Source organism: Microtus pennsylvanicus, chromosome 6 (genome assembly GCF_037038515.1).
Source record: "Microtus pennsylvanicus isolate mMicPen1 chromosome 6, mMicPen1.hap1, whole genome shotgun sequence".
NCBI classification, from domain to species: Eukaryota; Metazoa; Chordata; class Mammalia; order Rodentia; family Cricetidae; genus Microtus; species Microtus pennsylvanicus.
In genome coordinates this window covers 29994357-30013159 of record NC_134584.1, presented here as the reverse complement: position 1 = coordinate 30013159, position 18803 = coordinate 29994357, and the positions used below count along the sequence as shown (strand labels likewise).

Below are 18803 nucleotides of genomic sequence, written 5' to 3'. Positions count from 1 at the left end.
TTTGATGACTGCAGATTACTGAGCCTGCTGTGTAGAAAAGCGGAAGAGAATGCTGGTTGACAAGCTTCTGTGGTGGGTGTGGGCTCTTGCTTCTGGAGCATCCTTGCTGCACAGATGCTCATTCAGCTGGCTGTGCTCTCGTGCTCAGTTGAAGCCCAGCAAAGAGCAGTTTTCAGAAGGATAAAGATTTCTAACTTAGTTATAAATCATGGTGTAGATTTTATTTTTATTCATTAATTTATTTGTGCCTTTCTGTGTTATCTCTGACTAGCCAGGAAACTGCTGTGTAGCCCAGTCTGACCTTGAACCTACAGCAGTTCTCCTGTCTGTCTCCTGAGCTCTGAGATCATATTGTCAATTTAAAATTGAAAATCAATTTATACTAATAGTTGACTAATTGTAGAGTAATCTGCTCTTTTTCTAAACATCTTGTTTTGATTTCAAACATAAATACTTTAATGAAACTCACCTCCTTTTTTCTCTTGTGTCTTTACTAATTCCCCATCCCCACCCTCCAACAGAGAAGACAGAGAGGCACGATTTCTAGCCAGTAAAATGGGAATCATTGCGACATTCCGCTCATGGGCAGGTAGGTTCTGTATGTTGCTCAGTGACGTCAAAGAATAGACCTTAATTGGTTTTTCAAATGTTTAATTGTTGTAGCATCTAATTTAAATACAAATGTAGTTTTACATTTATGGTATTATAACCAAGGAGATTTACACAAAATGATTAAAACACAATGAAGAAAGTTTATAATAAGTAGCATATTCCATTCTGTATATACACATTCATTATACTTGCAAGACTGTGCTATTGATTACCGGGACATTTTAAGAAAAATCCAGCATGATCTACATTCCTGAAGAAGACTCCCAAAGTAAAAGACAAAACTCGTGTATCATGTATTGCTGAAGCTTCTTGCTTAAAATCATTTAGTAATGTCATAAGTAGTAGGTATGTTAGGCAGGGTGTTAGGAGTCTCAAACATTGTTGTTACTTGTTTTGAACCCAGGGCTTTGTGCCTGATAAGCAAGAGCTCTATTCCTGAGCCTCATAACCAGCTCATCAGAGTTCTTTAATATCGGGTTATACATGTTTCCTCATTCTCTGAAGTAAAAAATATTTTTTCATAAAGTAATATGGCTATTGACTTTACTTTCTGGCAATGATCACCTTCTTAGGTTCACAGTATTCCTGCAAAGAGAGCTTGTAAAGGAACATTAGCATAAGCAGAACAAAGAAACTTCCTTTAATACTGCTGTGTACTAAGTAACCCTATCTTACAAATATCTTTTCTATACAAATGTTTATCCTAGCCACTGGGCTTTCGCTAGTGTGTCTAGTGTGCTTCTGCCATCTTAGTACCTCAGTGAAAACCTTGCCTTATCTGTTGTGCTTACCTTCATGGACAGCTGAAAGGTTGTGTGTGAATGTAAGAGTAAATGATAATAATTTTCATACTTATTCTAATTTATTTTTTATTCCCAAAACTAAATGCTAACAAGTATGTGATTTATTTTAAAATTAAGATTTATGTAGTTTTTACTTCTGGAAGCTGAAATGTTCAAGAACGTGGCATTATCCTCATACGGCGAAAATGACAGACTGCAAGTTCCAGACTTTGCTCTCGTAGAGTTAGTTTTGGGGATTTGTTAGGATGACCTCATCTCATCCCCAGTCACCTCTCAGAAACCATCAGTGTGCATTTGGGGACTGGGTTTCTGGCATGTGATCATTGAGGTCCCTCAAGGCTGAAAGTATAGAGCAGTGCATCCTAGCCCCCAGGTCCTCTTTAACAGACACAGCTTAGGTCCTCCTGCTAAGGAGGATGGTGCTGTTTTCTGCCATTAAGTGTCCTCTGTTATCTCCAGCTTAACCACTGTCAGTGCTGTTTTTGTTTTTACGAAACATATTGATTGCACTGTGCTTTAACTACCAAGATGACCTAACTGCTCACTCCTCGACCTTCCTTCTAGACTATTGTTGTCAGTCTCTGTTTAAAATTCACCTCATACGTTCTTACTAAGTGACTTTCTCCCAATGCCATTATATATTGACTTGTGACTAGAAACTTTAAAAGTTAGATGCTTTCTACCTTTTATTGAACGAGGAAAATTGTAGCATTTCAAGTTCCCGCCTTCAAAATATTTTTCGAACAGAAGCATTTTCCTAAATAGTGTTTAGGTTCTGTGGCAGTATTTATGAATTAAATAAAGTTCTGCAGTGTTAACACGATGACAGGTTTCAAGTTCCTCATAACTGATGGGATGGTAACTTCAGCAGCACAGATTTTCCCCGTGTCAACAGCCTTTCTCCTGTGTTAGCAGAAAAGAAGGTTTATGCCCCTTATCATAATCTCTGGCTTCTCAAGGTGTGAGAAGTGCTCTTCAAAACCTTAAGCACTTAATTCTGCTTACTGTGTTTAACTTGAACTTTCTTTCTAAGTCTAAAGAGAAATTATAACTTATTCATGCATACGGACATACAAATCAAACATTCTTAATATGAAATCCAAATTGCTTCAATAGCTGAGATTTTTTTTTTTGAGTGGTGACATAAATAGAAAATTTTACATGTGACCTCATGTGATTAGTTACAGTTAACACAAGAACATTTGTCTTCAGGATATGCATATAAAGTATATATGAAGCATAAATGACTTTATGTTGGGTTCATACCTGAGTTATCCCATGACAAACGTGCAGGTATTCTGAAGTTTGAAAGAAAAAAAAATCAGAATTTGAAACATATCTGGTTCCAAGAATTTTTATTAATGGTTGCTTAGCCATTGTAGTGGTGACAGAGAGCTTTAGAGTCCTGTGTGACTACCCTAACATTTTAATACAAAACATTTGGAAGAATTTTGAAAACTGCTGTGGTTAGCATGTATTCTTACTATGTAGATTTTGTATCTGTCTCCACTATCTGCTTGTCTGTCTGTCCCTATGTGTCTCCATCATTCCATTTAAGTTTCTGTGATGTACTGTGAAGAAGCTTACAGATGCCAGCGTTCTTTAGTCCTGGAAAAGGTGCACATGCACACTCTGGTTAGCTGCTCAGTACAAATGTTCTCTTGTGCACTGCCATCAGCCTGTGTGAGTTCAGTTGCTCTGCATCCTTTTCAGTGTTTGCTGTTGTCATCCCCAGTGTTAACTATTTTAGTGAGTGGTCTCTCTGATACAATTTGCATTTCATGAAAATTAATGATACTGAGCATTTTATGCTTGCTTATCACCTATTTACATATCTTTTGTGACATAAAATTTTAGTATGTTCAAAATTCTGCAACTTAAACTCTTTGATCTGTGAATTTAGGGTATGTTACTTATTTTCATATATGCATTCAACTGATTTTAGAAATATATTTGACAAATGTCATATGGGTTTGGTTTTTTTTTTTCCTGTAGTCTGAGGAGTATTCGATAGGGAAAATACTGTTTTTCTCTCTCATGTTCTTACTTCTAGAGAGATATTCATGTATATACCTTGGTGTTCATCAGTTTCTAGATATGAAATAGAAATTGATGAGGAATTTAGGTGATGGACTTAATGACAATTTGCAATCGGTGGGGATTGTCAGAGAATACTTGGTATCCTTTAGTTAGATGATATCAATTAGAGTAGCCAAGTAGTATAATTTAACTTGAAAGATAATCACAAATTTTATATCATGATATATTATTGTAGAATTTCTTTCTTATTTTTTTTAACTTTTATCCTCCTTAGGTATTATTAATTTATGTAAACCTGGGAACTCTGGGATCCAGTCCCTAATTGGAGTACTTTGCATACCAAATATGGAAATAAGGGTAAGTAACAGTTACTGTAATTCTTACATGCCTGGACTCTTAAAAGTTACATTAGTGACTGAAGAGAAGGCTTCTTATTAAGAGTGAGCTGTGCCCTGCTCTTGTGGAAGATTCAGGCTGGGCTTCCAGCACACCTGTCATAGCTACCTGTGATTGCAGTTCCACTAAAGTCTAATGCCACTGGTCTCTACAGTCATCTGCACTTACCTCAAGCTGGTAACTTTTAGTTTAGAGCATTGTACAGCACATGACTACATAATAGTAATATATGGATCATTTAAAATACTGTTGGGAGTGACAATTCTATTAAAACTTGAGTTAAAATTATTAAAACAATGCAAGTGAAACAGAAGAACATTTTTATTTTAAAGAATCAAACCTAGAAATATATGTAACAAAAAGTAGATGTATATTTATGTGGTGGTGCTTTGTGGTCATGCTTTGTAATTTATATATTTTTGATACCATTGTTACCATGTTTTTATTTCCAAGATGGTGACTGTCACTAAAACTAAGTTATTTATGTCTTGATTTATTAGATATTTTCATAAATGGTTATAATTAAGACCTTTATTTATAGTAAGTAGCTAAAAACAAATTGAACGTAGAGGGGAAAAAAGATACATTAACTCTTAAGTTCTCTTTTCCCTTAAATGTTTTTGTTTTAATTTTGTTTCTCTGTTTTACCTCCTAGTTGGTTTTCTTTAAATGAACCATACCTGTAGCTGAACAAGCTTGTGAGAAAACCTTGGCTAGGCATTCCTTGCTTACAATGTGAAATGAAATGCACTAGACCATGGAAGTGGGAGGTGTGCTTATAAACAAACACATCTCCAGCAAGGAACAAAAGGAGCAACTTTGTTGACCCTTTTTGGGGTGTTGGGAATCAAACCTTGGGACATTGTAGGCAAGTAGTTTGCCACTGAGCACACCCCTGCTCATCTACTGACTTCCTGGGCGTGGAAAGAACTGAAATCCGTTTTCAGATTTGCACAATGGTGATAAGGAAACACTTTCTTGGAAAAAAATTGACATATTAAATATTTAGTAATTATCCCTTCCCTAATATAATCTTGATAGAATGTGATAGGTATGTTTTTATTAATTTTGTCATTCTCTTTGAACATGATCTTTTAAAAGTCATTAAAAAAACTTTTGTAGAAATAAGTGAACTGTATTTGCTCTTCTAGCGAGGTCTGCTTGAAGTGCTCTATGATATATTTCGTCTCCCTCTACCTGTTGTGACAGATGAGTTCATAGAAGCCCTGCTCAGTGTAGGTGAGTACTAACACCTGCACTGGGATCTGTTGCTTATGGGAACTTTTAAATGACTTGATGGAAGTAAACGACAAATTGGTGAAATACTAATTTGAACATCACTTTCTCTTCTTTCGGAAAGTTAGACATTATCTGACTCATAAAGTTACAGCTGCTATGCCATGTGTGTATTGCATGTGAGTGTGCAGGTATGCTCACTCCATATGGGGCTTCTTCCTCTGTCACTCCCTTATTGTTTTGAGATAGAGTCTCAGTGAACCAGGGCCTGATTGTTTCAGCTAGTCTGGCTGGTCCTTGAGCTCTCCAGATCTGCCTGTCTCCACTCCCATATGCCACTGTCACAGGCACACACACTACTTGACAAGCACAGACATTATAGAAATGTCCACATAACAGGCCCAAGTAACCACCCCTTTGCCAATCATGACAGTCTCTACCACTCCACAAGCAGATTATTTTTTAAACCCCCTTGAAGTTTTCTGTAGCCTGGATAGCTGATAGTCCAACACTCATCTTATTCACTGTTACATAATCTGGTAACTACCTATTTTAACTCTTTTAGATCCAGGAAGGTTCCAGGACAGTTGGAGACTTTCAGATGGCTTTGTGGCAGCTGAAGCAAAAACTATTCTTCCCCATCGTGCTAGATCCAGGTAGAATATAGATATAAAAATGATTCATTTATTACCATTACTGTTTTGGGGTTTTTTTAATATTTATTTATTTTATTTATTTATTATGTATACAATGGTCTGTCTGTGTGTATGTATGCAGGCCAGAAGAGGGCACCAGACCTCATTACAGATCATTACAGATGGTTGTGAGCCACCATGTGGTTGCCTGGAATTGAACTCAGGAACTTTGGAAGAGCAGGCAATGCTCTTAACCACTGAGCCATCTCTCCAGCCCCCACCATTACTGTTTTTATGTTATGTAGAACATGTAATTTTTTTTATATGCTTTTATTTCTAGACCAGACCTCATGGACAATTACTTGGCACTGATACTTTCTGCATTTATTCGTAATGGACTTTTAGAGGTAATGTTTCGACACCTTTATTCTGTCCGTTAACAAAATTCGTTAGAGTGAGAAACAGATCTGATTCAGAAATGTGTCTGTGTGCACCATTGTGCAGCAGTGATGCTTTCTTCTTGCCGCCATAGGGCTTGGTTGAAGTGATAACGAACAGTGATGACCACATCTCAGTTAGAGCGACCATCCTTTTAGGAGAGCTCTTGCATATGGTAAGTATTATGACCTCTGGTTATGTGGTTAAAATGTGTAGGATTTTAAATGATAAAACTGGTTAATTGGATGGCATTACTTTATGATAGCTCAGACAGTACATTTTCCTTTTACCAAAGCCCTTGATTCCTGATAGAGATGTTCTATGTCTGTATTAACTGGTTTTATAAATGTAACAAGTACTGAATGTTGATTTTTTTTCTTTAACCTCTTTTAATGTTGATATTTTGATCCTGTAAACCTTGATTGCATTCAGAAAGGCATCCTAACTGAAGAAAGCAAGAAATAAAAAATACAAAACCATGAATTTTATGTCTGCAAGGAATGTAATCCATACATTGTAGTGACTTATTGACCTTCAGAAAGTTTAGTGAAAAAGTTTTAAATATAATACCTTAATATCACTGATGTCCGCAAATTAGTACTTTTAGGTTTAAAGAACGAGATTCTTTGGGTAGAGTCCTCAGCTAGGCCTCCTTGATTCTTTTTCTGACGTTTACTAACTACCAGAAACTAGAGGCTGTGGGCACTTTTCTATACTCTTTAGTAAACTGAATAGGGAAAGAATTGTGCATTATAAAGGTTTGTACTTGTAGGTCACTACCAACTGATAAAATACTAAATAAAAATCACTTTGGACTTGATTAGGAAGAAGTGATTATTTTGATATACCTTTTCATATTCACCATGGCTTGCTTTTATTGGCAGAATTATTTTTTGTTTGTTTTTGTTTTTTTAAGTGTTTCTGGCTGGGTGTGGTAGCACCTGGTCTTGATCTTAATTGCAGCACTCAGAAAGCAGAGACATGTGGATCCCTGAGTTTGAGGCCAACCTGGTCTACATAATGAATATCAGTGAATATCAAAACAGCCAGGGCTACATAATAGACACTGTCTCCAAAACCAAAAATGTGCATGTTTCCTCCTTTCTTCCCCCAACTCTTTTTATTCCCCACATAGTAACTGAGCTGTATATGTAAGGTACAGGATTAAGCATTATATAAAATCTGTCTTCTTATCAATGACGTAGTCGCTTTCTCTAATCTCATTGGCCTTTCTGTGAAAGCACTAAGCAGTACTGCAAATTCTCACGTTAGATAAGCTGTATGTTAGGTCTCAAGATACCATTTCCTATAAAGATATTAGTATTCATTTCTTTTTATGGAGGAATCTTTTTATATGAATTTAGTATTTTCCCTCAAGTCTCAGAATTCTGTGATTCTCATGAAATATAAAAGCTGACCAGACTGAAGGATAACAGTATTAGTTATATTTACTATTTTTATCATATTCTTATTTACATTTAATAAGTGTACTTATTTGTAGGAAACTGGTTGGGTAGTGGAATTTTGCCTTGCACCAGGACATAATGTTTCTGTTTAAAGAGTGTTGCTATATGGCATCAGCATGTTCTGAGAAGGTTGATATCGTTTCTGTACTTTTCTCAAATATGATGCTTTGCTACATAATTCTTTAGGTCATTTAAAATTCTCATTATTTTAAAAATATTTTAAATTGTGTGTGTGTGTGACACATGTGGGCATGCAATTGTGCTATGGTACATTGGGGATCAGAGTACAGCTTTGGAGGAGTTGGTTTGTCCTTTCTACCATGTGGGTCCTAGGATCAATCTCAGGTCCTCAAATTTAATGGCAAATATTCTGTCCTGTGAAACCATCTCACTGGCTCCAACCTATCATTCTTAATGGAATTGGATGGTATTAAAAATGCTAAGTATGTGTGGGTGAAAAATAAGTTAATTTTATGAAAAGCCTTGAGTTTTATTAGTCTTACACGCTATGTCTGTAAGTAACTGTTTCTAAAATCTCATCTAGGCAAACACAATTCTTCCTCATTCACATAGCCATCATTTGCACTGCTTGCCAACCCTTATGAATATGGCTGCATCCTTTGATATTCCCAAGGAAAAGAGACTGTAAGTATTAGAGCCTTAGCAAAGTATGCTTAATATATTTAGTATCTTCCTAGATAATCTTCTTAAACACGGAGAGAAAACAAACAGTATGGAAAGCTTGTGCTTGGGAATTACCTTTGAAAACCTCAAGGAAGGAAAGTTAGGATTCTCAAAATATTTAATAATTTTATTTGAGACTACAGAGGGTTAATAAATGATGAATTGACCTATTTCCTTCCATGTTTCTGAACAAAGATGCAGGCTTTACTGTATGACTTATGAGGGTTTGTTGTTGTTGTTTTAATTTGCTTTTATGATCTGGAAAAAGTTAGTATATGTCAAGCACAGTATCCCCTGCTAATGTAAATAAAATGCAATTCACTAGCTCTCTGGAGCTCTGAACTTTTCTTTAAAAGTACACATTCTTCAAAAGTTTAATTAGCTTTAGTAAAACAAATGTTTATAAATGGGCCTATCAATAAATATCAATTATTTGCTTTAATTTTGCCAATAAGTTGGCAATAAAAATTATGCTTAAAATAACAGTAATAGTAGTACTAAGTTTTTGTTTATTTTATTGTTTTTTTTAGCTCCCTAACTTCTCTTTACTACCAGATTAAGTATTTGCCAATCTGACTGCATCCTAAAAGTTTTAGACTCTATTTACCAAAAGTTCTAAGGTTGAGACTTGGTTGCTGCCAAATTCTTCAAAATTGTTTTTTTTACATATAACAAGTAATTAAATAACTTTAACGGATTCTAATTATGGTTATCAGTCAATGCCGAGATGAGACAATTTAGTTGCTACTAGGATCATTGATTATATTAATGGACAATGAAGTTTTATTGCAACTTGATGTAAATAAAAATCAGTTTCAAGTAGAACACTTGTGAAAAACAAAGCTTTAAAATGTGAATAAGAAAACTGGGTTCTTGACTTTCTGTAACTGCCTGTGAGTATGTGTTTGGGGTCGGGGGTGCACTTGATATATATGTAGAAGCCAGGTGTTTCCCTGTGATAAGAGAGGATCTCTCTCATGGAACTAGGAGCTCACCCTCTGGCTAGGCTGGCTAAGTAGACCTGGGATCTGCTTGTCCTCACCTCAGACTCTAAGGTTATAGGTGCATACTGCAGTGCAGTCCTTTTTGTGGGTACTAGGGTTCCAAAGTCAGGTACCCTAATGCTTGCAAAGCAAATGCCTTGTGCATTGAATCATCTCATCATTACTGCATAGGAATTCTTAAAACCAATACACAAAATGGGCCTACCACCTTAGAAGGAAAGATTAGTAAGTGAAAGTTTGAACCCAAAATGGGTTTTTCTTTATGTGAATCAGCAGTGTTGATCTGTTCTTATGCTCCCATGCTTCAGTAAATGTTTCTGTTTGCTTAGTAATCACTATCCTTGAATTTATGTAAGTTTAAATAACTTAGCAGCCATTACTTTAAAAGTATGCTAGCCTTGCTACAGTATTGATTTTTCTTTCCTTTAGCCGAGCCAGTGCAGCCCTGAACTGTTTAAAACGCTTCCATGAAATGAAGAAGCGAGGACCTAAGCCTTATAGCCTTCATTTAGATCACATCATTCAGAAAGCAATTTCAACACACCAGAAACGGGATCAGTATCTTCGAGTTCAGAAAGATATATTTGTTCTTAAGGTATTGGCGTGAATGTTACTTTAGTTTCCTAATTCTCAACAACTGGATTGTAGTATACTTATACATGTTTGGGTTTTCAATTTCATTCAAGCATATGGGTTTTGAAATTACTAGTTTTACGTTGAAGAGGGACCCTGGAGCTGGGTTTAGTCTATGTGAGGGTAGAGTATGTGTTGCAGATATCTGTGTGAGGCCAGAGGACAGCAGTGTGCTGTTTCTCAAGACACCATGTACCTTGAGTTGTTTGTTTTTGAGACAGGGTCTCTCATTAACCAAAAACTCACTGCGTAGGCTAGGAAGCTGGGCTGGCCAGCAGATACAGATTCCCTGACGCACACCGTGGCCCCCGTCTGCTCTCTGTGCACTAGGCCCCAGTTCGCTAGCTTCGGGCAAGGGGCTGGAGGTTGAGAACACAGACACAGAGTCAGACCGACACGCAGACCTTCCAACACTGGTACCAAAAGTCCCTCTTTATTAGCACCATGTAGGCTTAAATACCCTGCAGTCAATGGCCAACAGGTGAAAATCCCATCCTCTGATTCTCTAAGCTAGGCACAGCTTGTAGTAACTTTAATTAGAAGGTTCTAGGAGGGAAGAGCAGCTGAAGGTCAGGACTCATTAGTCCCAACAATTCCCCTTGCATCTTCTTCCATAGTGCAGCGATGTCAAGTGTGTGTCACCAGTCTAAGCATGTGTAGGTTCTGCTGATTTAACTCAGGTGCTCTTGCTTGCAAGGCAAGCACTTTATTAACTGAAACTTCTACCTGCCCTAGTTTTTTAGGATTTTTTATTAGTTTTTTGAAAATTATTTTTGAAGATCATTAATGATACCCCCCCTTCATTTTTAAAATTAGAAATTAGTTTTCTGATGTGAGCATAGATTGTTTAATTGACCTTATTACTGTCTGTTAATTTTAGGATACAGAGGAAGCTCTTTTAATAAACCTTAGGGATAGCCAAGTTCTTCAACACAAAGAAAATCTTGAATGGAATTGGAATCTCATTGGGACCATTCTTAAGGTATGATAGAGTACTTTGTGGAGATTGCTAAACTGTTTTCATTTTATTACTATAATTTACTATAGTTATATGCTTAGGAATTGCCAAATATACATTTCTAATGTAAGATACCATGTTTTTCTAGTGGCCAAATGTAAATCTAAGAAACTATAAAGATGAACAGTTGCACAGGTATGTAAAAACTATTGTGCATTTAAATTTAAAGAACTTAAATTTATATTATGGTTAATGCCTGCTAAAAATAATCATTGATATTTTTAAAAGATGCATCCATTTTATGTGCAGTCTTGTAACCAGAATGCACTAGCTAATTTTCTTGATATTTATATTCTTCTTCCAGTTTTGATCTTTATGATAAGTTACTTACTCTGGGGTAGTGTTATCTAGGCCATGGTTCTAACCCTGACACAAGGACACCATTAAGAAATGACATCCATTTTTATTGGAGCACTTGTGCTTGTACACAAGTCATCTTCTGAGAGCTGTCTCTTCCTAATAGCGCTTATCTACACTGTAAAGCGTGCTGATGTCATAGCACATGCAGCATGTGAAGCTGCTGCACTGTAAAGCATGCGGACTTCATGACATAGCACATGAAGCTGCTCTCTACTGCACCTGTGTGCTTTTACTCATGCATGACTATAAGCAAACACTGTTACCAATCTCCTTGGATAAAAAGGCCTTTTTTATCCAGAGAAGTCCATATCATTAGCATTTCTCATATTGTATTCATACTTAATGGTATGCGACTTAATGTTTATATCAGGTTTTGAGAAATATATAGAATAGGCAAGTTATAGTGACATGAAGAAGTATAGTACTCTTGATATTCTTAAAGAATAAAACAATAATATAATAAATTTGTTTTGTAACTCCTGTGCATAGCTGCTTCTTCAGGTTACACTGTAGTGCAAGAACTTAAAGTGAACTATATTAAGTGATCACAGCAGTGAAAGTTGTTGGAATATATTCATAAATTCAGTTAAGTTGGTATCTGTAAGAGGCTTCCTTGTATCTCTCCAGCGTTCCAGTCTAGATGTGTTATCTCAGTTTTGTTGTTGAGGATGTGGTGGCTGTTTTTAGTTTTGTTCCTTTGGTTTTTTGAGGCATGATCTTGCTATGTAGCCGAGGCTAACCTGAAACCCACTATGTGGCCTGTCCTGGCGGCTTTTAGCTACTCTCTTTCTGCCCTTAACTCCAGAGTGCTGAGGGTTTTAATGTAGCCCATGCCTGGTCAGGACTGCACTTTCCCTACCAGGTCTCACTGCAAACTTCCTATTTAACCGACCAGTGATATCTTATTTAAATGTGAAATGTACCAACGTGCTTAGTAAGTTTCCTAAACTGCTCAAGGTTCTTTAATTATTGTGGTTTCCTACTTTGCTGCTAATTTCATCTTGATTTTAGGTTCGTGCGTAGACTTCTTTATTTTTACAAGCCCAGCAGTAAGCTGTATGCCAGTCTGGATCTAGACTTTGCCAAGTCCAAGCAGCTCACAGTTGTCGGCTGTCAGTTTACAGAGTTTCTTCTTGAGTCTGAAGAGGTAAGCCTTCTAGAGACTTTGACAGAAAATGTTTTTTGTTGAATCTACTCCTTTTTTCTCTTCTACTACTACCACCCTTAAATACACACTTTCTTTTTTCCTTTCCTTCCCCCCCCGCCCCGCCCCTTCAGCTCCCATTTTCTAAAGAAAAGTCAGAGTACATAGCTCTCTCTGGTTTACTTGGAATTCACTATGTAGGCAACATTGGCCTCAAACTCAGCAATCTGTCTGCCTAAAGTGCTGGAATTAAAGTGTATGCTAACACATCTGCCCATGTAGTGTACTCCCCCCCCCCCCAAGTTGGTATAAGCTCTATTTGAAATATAAGCTTAGACCTGTATTTGAATCCTGACATAGTCCTACCTAGTTAGGAAACCTTAGGGAATTACCCACCCTCTAGATGGCCTGGTTTCAGATAAGATGGAGAAATGAAATTAAAGAGGATCTCCAGATAACTTTTATTTTTAATTCAAAGGGATCAAACTCCACAAACTCGGTGATCCTGTTACCAGTGACTTAGCATCACTAAGATTTTCATGGCTATTGGAGATGACTTTCTCATTACAGGATGGGCAGGGGTACTTAGAAGATCTCGTGAAAGATATTGTTCAGTGGCTCAATGCTTCGTCTGGGATGAAACCTGAAAGAAGCCTTCAGAATAATGGTTTGCTAACCACCCTCAGTCAACACTACTTCCTGTTCATCGGAACACTCTCTTGTCATCCTCATGGAGTCAAAATGTTGGAAAAATGCAGCGTCTTTCAGTGGTGAGCATTCTCTAATTGTGTTGCAATGTAAGCCTAAACTTTAGTTTTAATGAGTCCAGATATACAATATGCTTTTTAGTCTGTGTGCGTGTGTTTGGTAAATGCTTTTTCTTAGAGATATTTATTGATATAGGGTTTAAAGAATGTATGTTGTGCCAGGTGGTGGTACACTCCTTTAATCCCAGCACTTGGGAGGCAGAGGCAGGTGGATCTCAGTTCGAGGCTAGCCTGGTCTACAGAGTGAGTTCCAGGAAAGCCAGGACTGTTACACAGAGAAACCCTGTCTTGATAAACAAAATAAAATGTATGCTGAATTGTTTTCACATGACCATCTCCTAAAATTTTAATCATCTGTGCTAATGGGTTCTTTAAAGAATGTATCAGCTGATAGGTAACTGTGTATCTAATCAGGTTGTCTGCTTTGAATATGCATAATTTTCTATTTTTCAGTTATATTTCAATTAAACTGGAGAAAAGTTTATTGAATTAATGAATCAACACAGTAATTTATAATAAATACTTTTTTTTTTTTTTTAGTCTTCTTAATCTTTGTTCCTTGAAAAACCAAGATCACCTGCTGAAGCTCACTGTTTCTAGCCTAGACTATAGCCGAGATGGATTAGCTAGAGTCATTCTTTCAAAAATCCTCACGGCAGCTACTGATGTGAGTATAACATGCGAGATAAAGCTGCAGTTTTATAACCAGTTCTTTCCAGTACTTTATACATTGAACTAAGAATATGGGGAAGAAATTGAGTTAGCCTTAACTTTTAGTTGTTATACTTACTGGCAAGGGACATTCTGTGAATACAGTGGTTTTTCCAGGACCCATCATACGCCACATAGGCTGACCCCTGTGACTTGCCAAAATATAAGAAATTTGATGCATAATTTATGATAGTTGAGGATTGCATTCACATATTCTCTTTAGTAAACTTTTTTTAAAATTGTAGTACTGTTTGGCCAATAGCTTAGGCATATTTCTAGCTAGCTCTTACATCTTAAATTAACCCATTCCTATTATTTTGTGTTTTGCCACAAGGCTTGTGGTTTACCGGTAAGGTTCTCCAGTGTCTGTCTCCTTCGGCAGCAAAATGGCATCTCTCTGATTCCACCTACTTTTTCTATATATCTTTTCCAGCCTGGCTATATTTTGTTAAGCCATTGGCCAAAAGCAGCTTCTTTAGCCAATGGCAATAAAACATATTCACAGCATACAGAGGGGAGTCCCACTTCAGACATGGCTCTCACTCCTGACTAAGAAGCTATCTACAATTGATACCTGCTTGCAATGGGAAAATTAAGTTTTCTCCAGTGGAGTCTCATTGGTTATATTGACCACTCTTCAAGGTTGACCCTGTGCCCAGTTGTTCACCAAATGAAAAGTGAACTCAGTGTCTCTGAGGAACTCTGTATAGAACCCTCCTAAGTTAGAAGGGAATGGCTGTATCATTCCCTCAATTCCATTCCCTTTGTCCATTGCAAGTGGAACAGCTTTTCCAAAACAATAGTAAATATCTGAGATGACTTTTAATGTGTTCCTTTATTTCTTTAGGCCTGCAGATTGTATGCAACAAAACATTTAAGGGTTTTGTTGAGAGCTAATGTCGAATTCTTCAATAATTGGGGAATTGAGTTACTAGTTACTCAACTACATGATAAAAACAAAACAATTTCTTCTGAAGCTCTGGATATTCTTGATGAAGCTTGTGAAGACAAGGTAAAGTTGAACTGTATTGTTATAATGAAACATTTAGGTCGAATTTTATAATTTTTTCCATTTTAATTGGCAGTGTTACAAAAGTGTAGTATGCATAAACATTTTAGAACAGAGCATATGCTGTCTTCGTGCATTTTCTAACTTGATGGTCATCCCTTTAGGCCAATCTTCATGCTCTTATTCAGATGAAACCAGCCTTATCCCACCTTGGAGACAAGGGCTTGCTCCTCCTCCTGAGGTAAGGATTAAGTACATGTTCTTGTGGTAATACTCTTTGTTGTGTCCTCTCAGTCATGTGTATTAATGTTAAATCCAAATCTGACTAAATACTCCAAATCTATTTTAAATTTAAAACTGAGCTGTTCCTTGTTTTGTGTGCTTGTATTCAGTATTTGTCTCATGCTTTTCATGAAGTTTTTTTTTATTTTTATTGGGTTCAGTCTTTTTTGCAAATTCATTGAAAATTTATCTGCAATTGAGAAAAATTGGGGAACTGGAGAGATGGCTTGAAGGTTAAGGGCAGTGTTTTCCTAGGGGTCCAGAGTTCAATTCCTAACAACCACGTGGTAGGTCCAACCCTCTGTAGTAAGATATGGTGCCCTCTGCTGACACGCAAGGATGAATGCAAGCAGAACACTATACATAATAAACAAACAAAAAAAACAAACATAAATAAATAAATATCTTTTAAAAGAAAAAAAGAGCTGGAAGGTCAAGCACAATTTTGTCAAAGTTTAAAAGAGAAAAATCCCCTGGCAGACAAACTAAAACCTCAACAGCTGCCCAGAGGAAGACAGTGGAGGAGAGAAGGACAAAAGGCCATACTGTAATCTGGCATGGAGGTGAGATGCCTGGCAGATAAGCAGCCATGTGGTGGGGAGTGAAACTTTAGAGAAAGAGGGAGGAAGCCTGGAATGCTGGGGGAAACCCAGAAGTTTTGAGGAAAGCATGCTTAGAAAAGAAAGGGAAACATGGACTTTTCTGTACCTGGTAGATATACAAATTGCATGGTTACAGTGCTGTCGGCTTGAGACTTCGTGATGGATTTGGGTGATGGCTGATCTGTCTCCTTTCAGGTGAAGTGGTGGTCAGGGTAGCCCTTCAGCTTGTCTATCTAAAACCATTCCAGCGCAACTGTCAGATGTAGGGAGAAATGGAAGTCCTAGTGTTTGAAATTTTAATAAATTGTAGTTAACCTTTTTATCTTAGACAGGAATATTCCAAAGACTTTGTTTCTTCAGCATATTCTATAGGTTATTTAGATCTCTTTTAACCTTGGTGTTTAGCTATGGTTGTTCTAATTTGCAGATTTCTCTCCATTCCAAAAGGATTTTCCTACCTGAATGAAAGGGGTTATGTAGCAAAGCAACTGGAAAAATGGCACAAGGTAACTTCTTACTAAATAATAAGATTTAATTTGTATGCTCTTTCCTTTGGGAATTCAGACCAATCTACACTACAATAGACCTTATCTACAAAACAAACAAAAATAAATGCATTCATGTTATCTTGGACTTTCTATTGCTATGAAGAGACACCATGACCATAGCAACTCTTACAAGGAAAACATTCAGTTGGGGCTAGCTTATAGTTTCAGAGGTTTAATATATTACCGCCATGGTTGTGTATAGCTGTAAGCATACATACATACACACATACACACATTCTTTATTCAAAATACAAAGGGATGAATTCAGTTTGCAAATGTAAATAAAACTGAAATTTTTCATTTAATACTTTATCTTAAAAGAACTTTCCAGAGCAATGTATTTAGATCTACCTCATATTTTAAAACTGTGTGTGTGTGTGTGTGTGTGTGTGTGTGTGTGTGTGTGTGTGTGTGTTGTAAGGGGATGGACGGCATGCATATGCTCTGAAGCATGTGTGCAAGTCAGAGAATAGCTCAAGGAGTCATTCATCTCCTTTACCATGTAGTCTCTAAACACTGAACTGGCTGTCAGACTTGGCAGCATCTGTTTCTCCCCATTAAAACTAACTCACTGGCTACTACCTTATTGTTTTAGTAATGTTTCAGTCCTGCTATTAATGTATATTTAGAGTGTGTCCAGTACAGCCTAATTTTTTAAATAAATGGGACTTGCTCAATATTATTACATATAGTTATATATAATGATATGTATTTCATAGTTCTAAAAGTATATAAATTGTATTAAATTATAAAAATATTATTATTACCACAAAAAAACCAGAATTTAATCTTTAGTAAATGCTGCTGTATTGCCTTCCAAATTGGATGTACCAATTTTTGTTGACAACCTGTAATAGAGATAGCAGTATGATATATTCAGTCTAAAACATTGAAGTGAAATTTTTTTTCCCAAGGGTATGTATGAAATAAATTTATTTTTGATTTGATTTAATTATTAAGATAAAGGATTTAATTTAAAAACACTGAAATTATATATTCCAGTTTTCTTTTTTAAATTCATACTGACTCTTCAGCATTTAATAAAATAGCAACTTTTTCAAGGAAACAAGAATTCAAGTATGATTTTAAAAAAAACATTATTTTCTCACTAACTTGGAAAGAGGGAAAAATTAGGCAGAACACTTTTAGATGGGGTAGAACATTTACCTTCATGACCCATGCTTTTTTTCTAAAAACTTGTGAAGATACTTAGTTTTCTCATATTTATACTTCAAAAATTTGCTAAATATCTGACATAATGTAGTCACAGTTATTATGAAAATATAGACTTAATACTATTTTCCAGGAATACAATTCAAAATACGTCGACTTGATTGAGGAACAACTTAATGAAGCACTCACTACATACAGGAAGCCTATTGATGGTGATAATTACGTTCGTCGGAGTAACCAAAGGTATGGTCCAGTGAGTGGGGCCACGTGTAACTACCTCTCAAATGTCAAATTTAAAATCAGCCTTTAATAGGTCATTTAGAAAATTTTGAGGACTTCTGTACACCGATACAGGAAAAATCTCTGCAGAGCAGTGCTTGCTCCAGTTTTCCAGTGGTGTATATTGTGCAATGCTAGACAGGCATGCTGAACATGCTTCCTGTCACTCTACTCGTACACTCCATGTTCTCAGCCCCGTCTGCTTTTTTAGCTCTGCTTTGTTACCATAAACTGGTAGACCTGACAAAACAGTTTTTTCAGAGGAATCCTCATTGTTTTATAAGCTCTGTTGTTTTGTTAGAAATCATTTCCTGCTTATTAATAGTTGTTTACTTAATTAGCATACTTAAGTCTGCTAGTAGCTTTCTCAGTTCATCTTTTGTCATACTAGATTACAACGGCCTCATGTCTATCTGCCCGTGCACCTTTATGGACAACTGGTACACCATAAAACAGGCTGCCATTTACTGGAAGTGCAGGTAAAAACATAATATGCATTATAAGTTATTAAAAGAGTAAAAGAAAAATCTTAATAGTGCTAAAATAAATATCTTTGCCACGATTTTTCAAAAGCTTTCTTGTACAAAGACTTCTGTTGTCGAGCTTAACAGTCTGTCAGATCCCCAGGAGCCACGTGGGAGGGAAAGATCCAACTTGTATAGGTTCTCCACTGATAGCTACAAGTATGCTGTAGCATGCTGTGCACCCATGCACACACAGACACACACAAATACAATGTTTAACAAATTAATATCTGTGATTAATACTAGGTACTAAGTACTTCATATGTAAAAGATTGATTAACACACCAGGCCTTGTAAGGCAGGTGCTGTTATCCCTTATAGACTAGGAATTCACGGCATGGGCAAGTTCAGTAGTTTTTGAATAGCTCATTTGTTCTGTAGAGTTAGCTTCAGCTCAGGTTGTATTCTTCATGATTTACTGAAGAAATTACAATCACAA

General features: G+C 36.5%; 1 protein-coding gene across 4 annotated transcripts in view; it reads left to right on the top strand.

Annotated features, from left to right (window-relative positions):
- The window catches only part of Rictor (RPTOR independent companion of MTOR complex 2), a 90760-nt gene that overhangs the window by 49836 nt on the left and 22121 nt on the right, over positions 1-18803 (top strand). For all 4 annotated transcript variants that reach the window (XM_075975946.1, XM_075975944.1, XM_075975945.1 and 1 more), the window contains exons 10-27: positions 522-589; positions 3730-3812; positions 5003-5090; positions 5653-5743; positions 6063-6129; positions 6255-6335; positions 8171-8271; positions 9744-9909; positions 10828-10929; positions 11054-11100; positions 12337-12472; positions 13040-13239; positions 13777-13903; positions 14795-14959; positions 15121-15197; positions 16268-16346; positions 17695-17804; positions 18232-18319. In XM_075975946.1, coding sequence (XP_075832061.1) covers positions 522-589; positions 3730-3812; positions 5003-5090; positions 5653-5743; positions 6063-6129; positions 6255-6335; positions 8171-8271; positions 9744-9909; positions 10828-10929; positions 11054-11100; positions 12337-12472; positions 13040-13239; positions 13777-13903; positions 14795-14959; positions 15121-15197; positions 16268-16346; positions 17695-17804; positions 18232-18319 — 1876 coding nt within the window. The remainder of the gene's footprint in view (positions 1-521; positions 590-3729; positions 3813-5002; positions 5091-5652; positions 5744-6062; positions 6130-6254; positions 6336-8170; positions 8272-9743; positions 9910-10827; positions 10930-11053; positions 11101-12336; positions 12473-13039; positions 13240-13776; positions 13904-14794; positions 14960-15120; positions 15198-16267; positions 16347-17694; positions 17805-18231; positions 18320-18803) is intronic.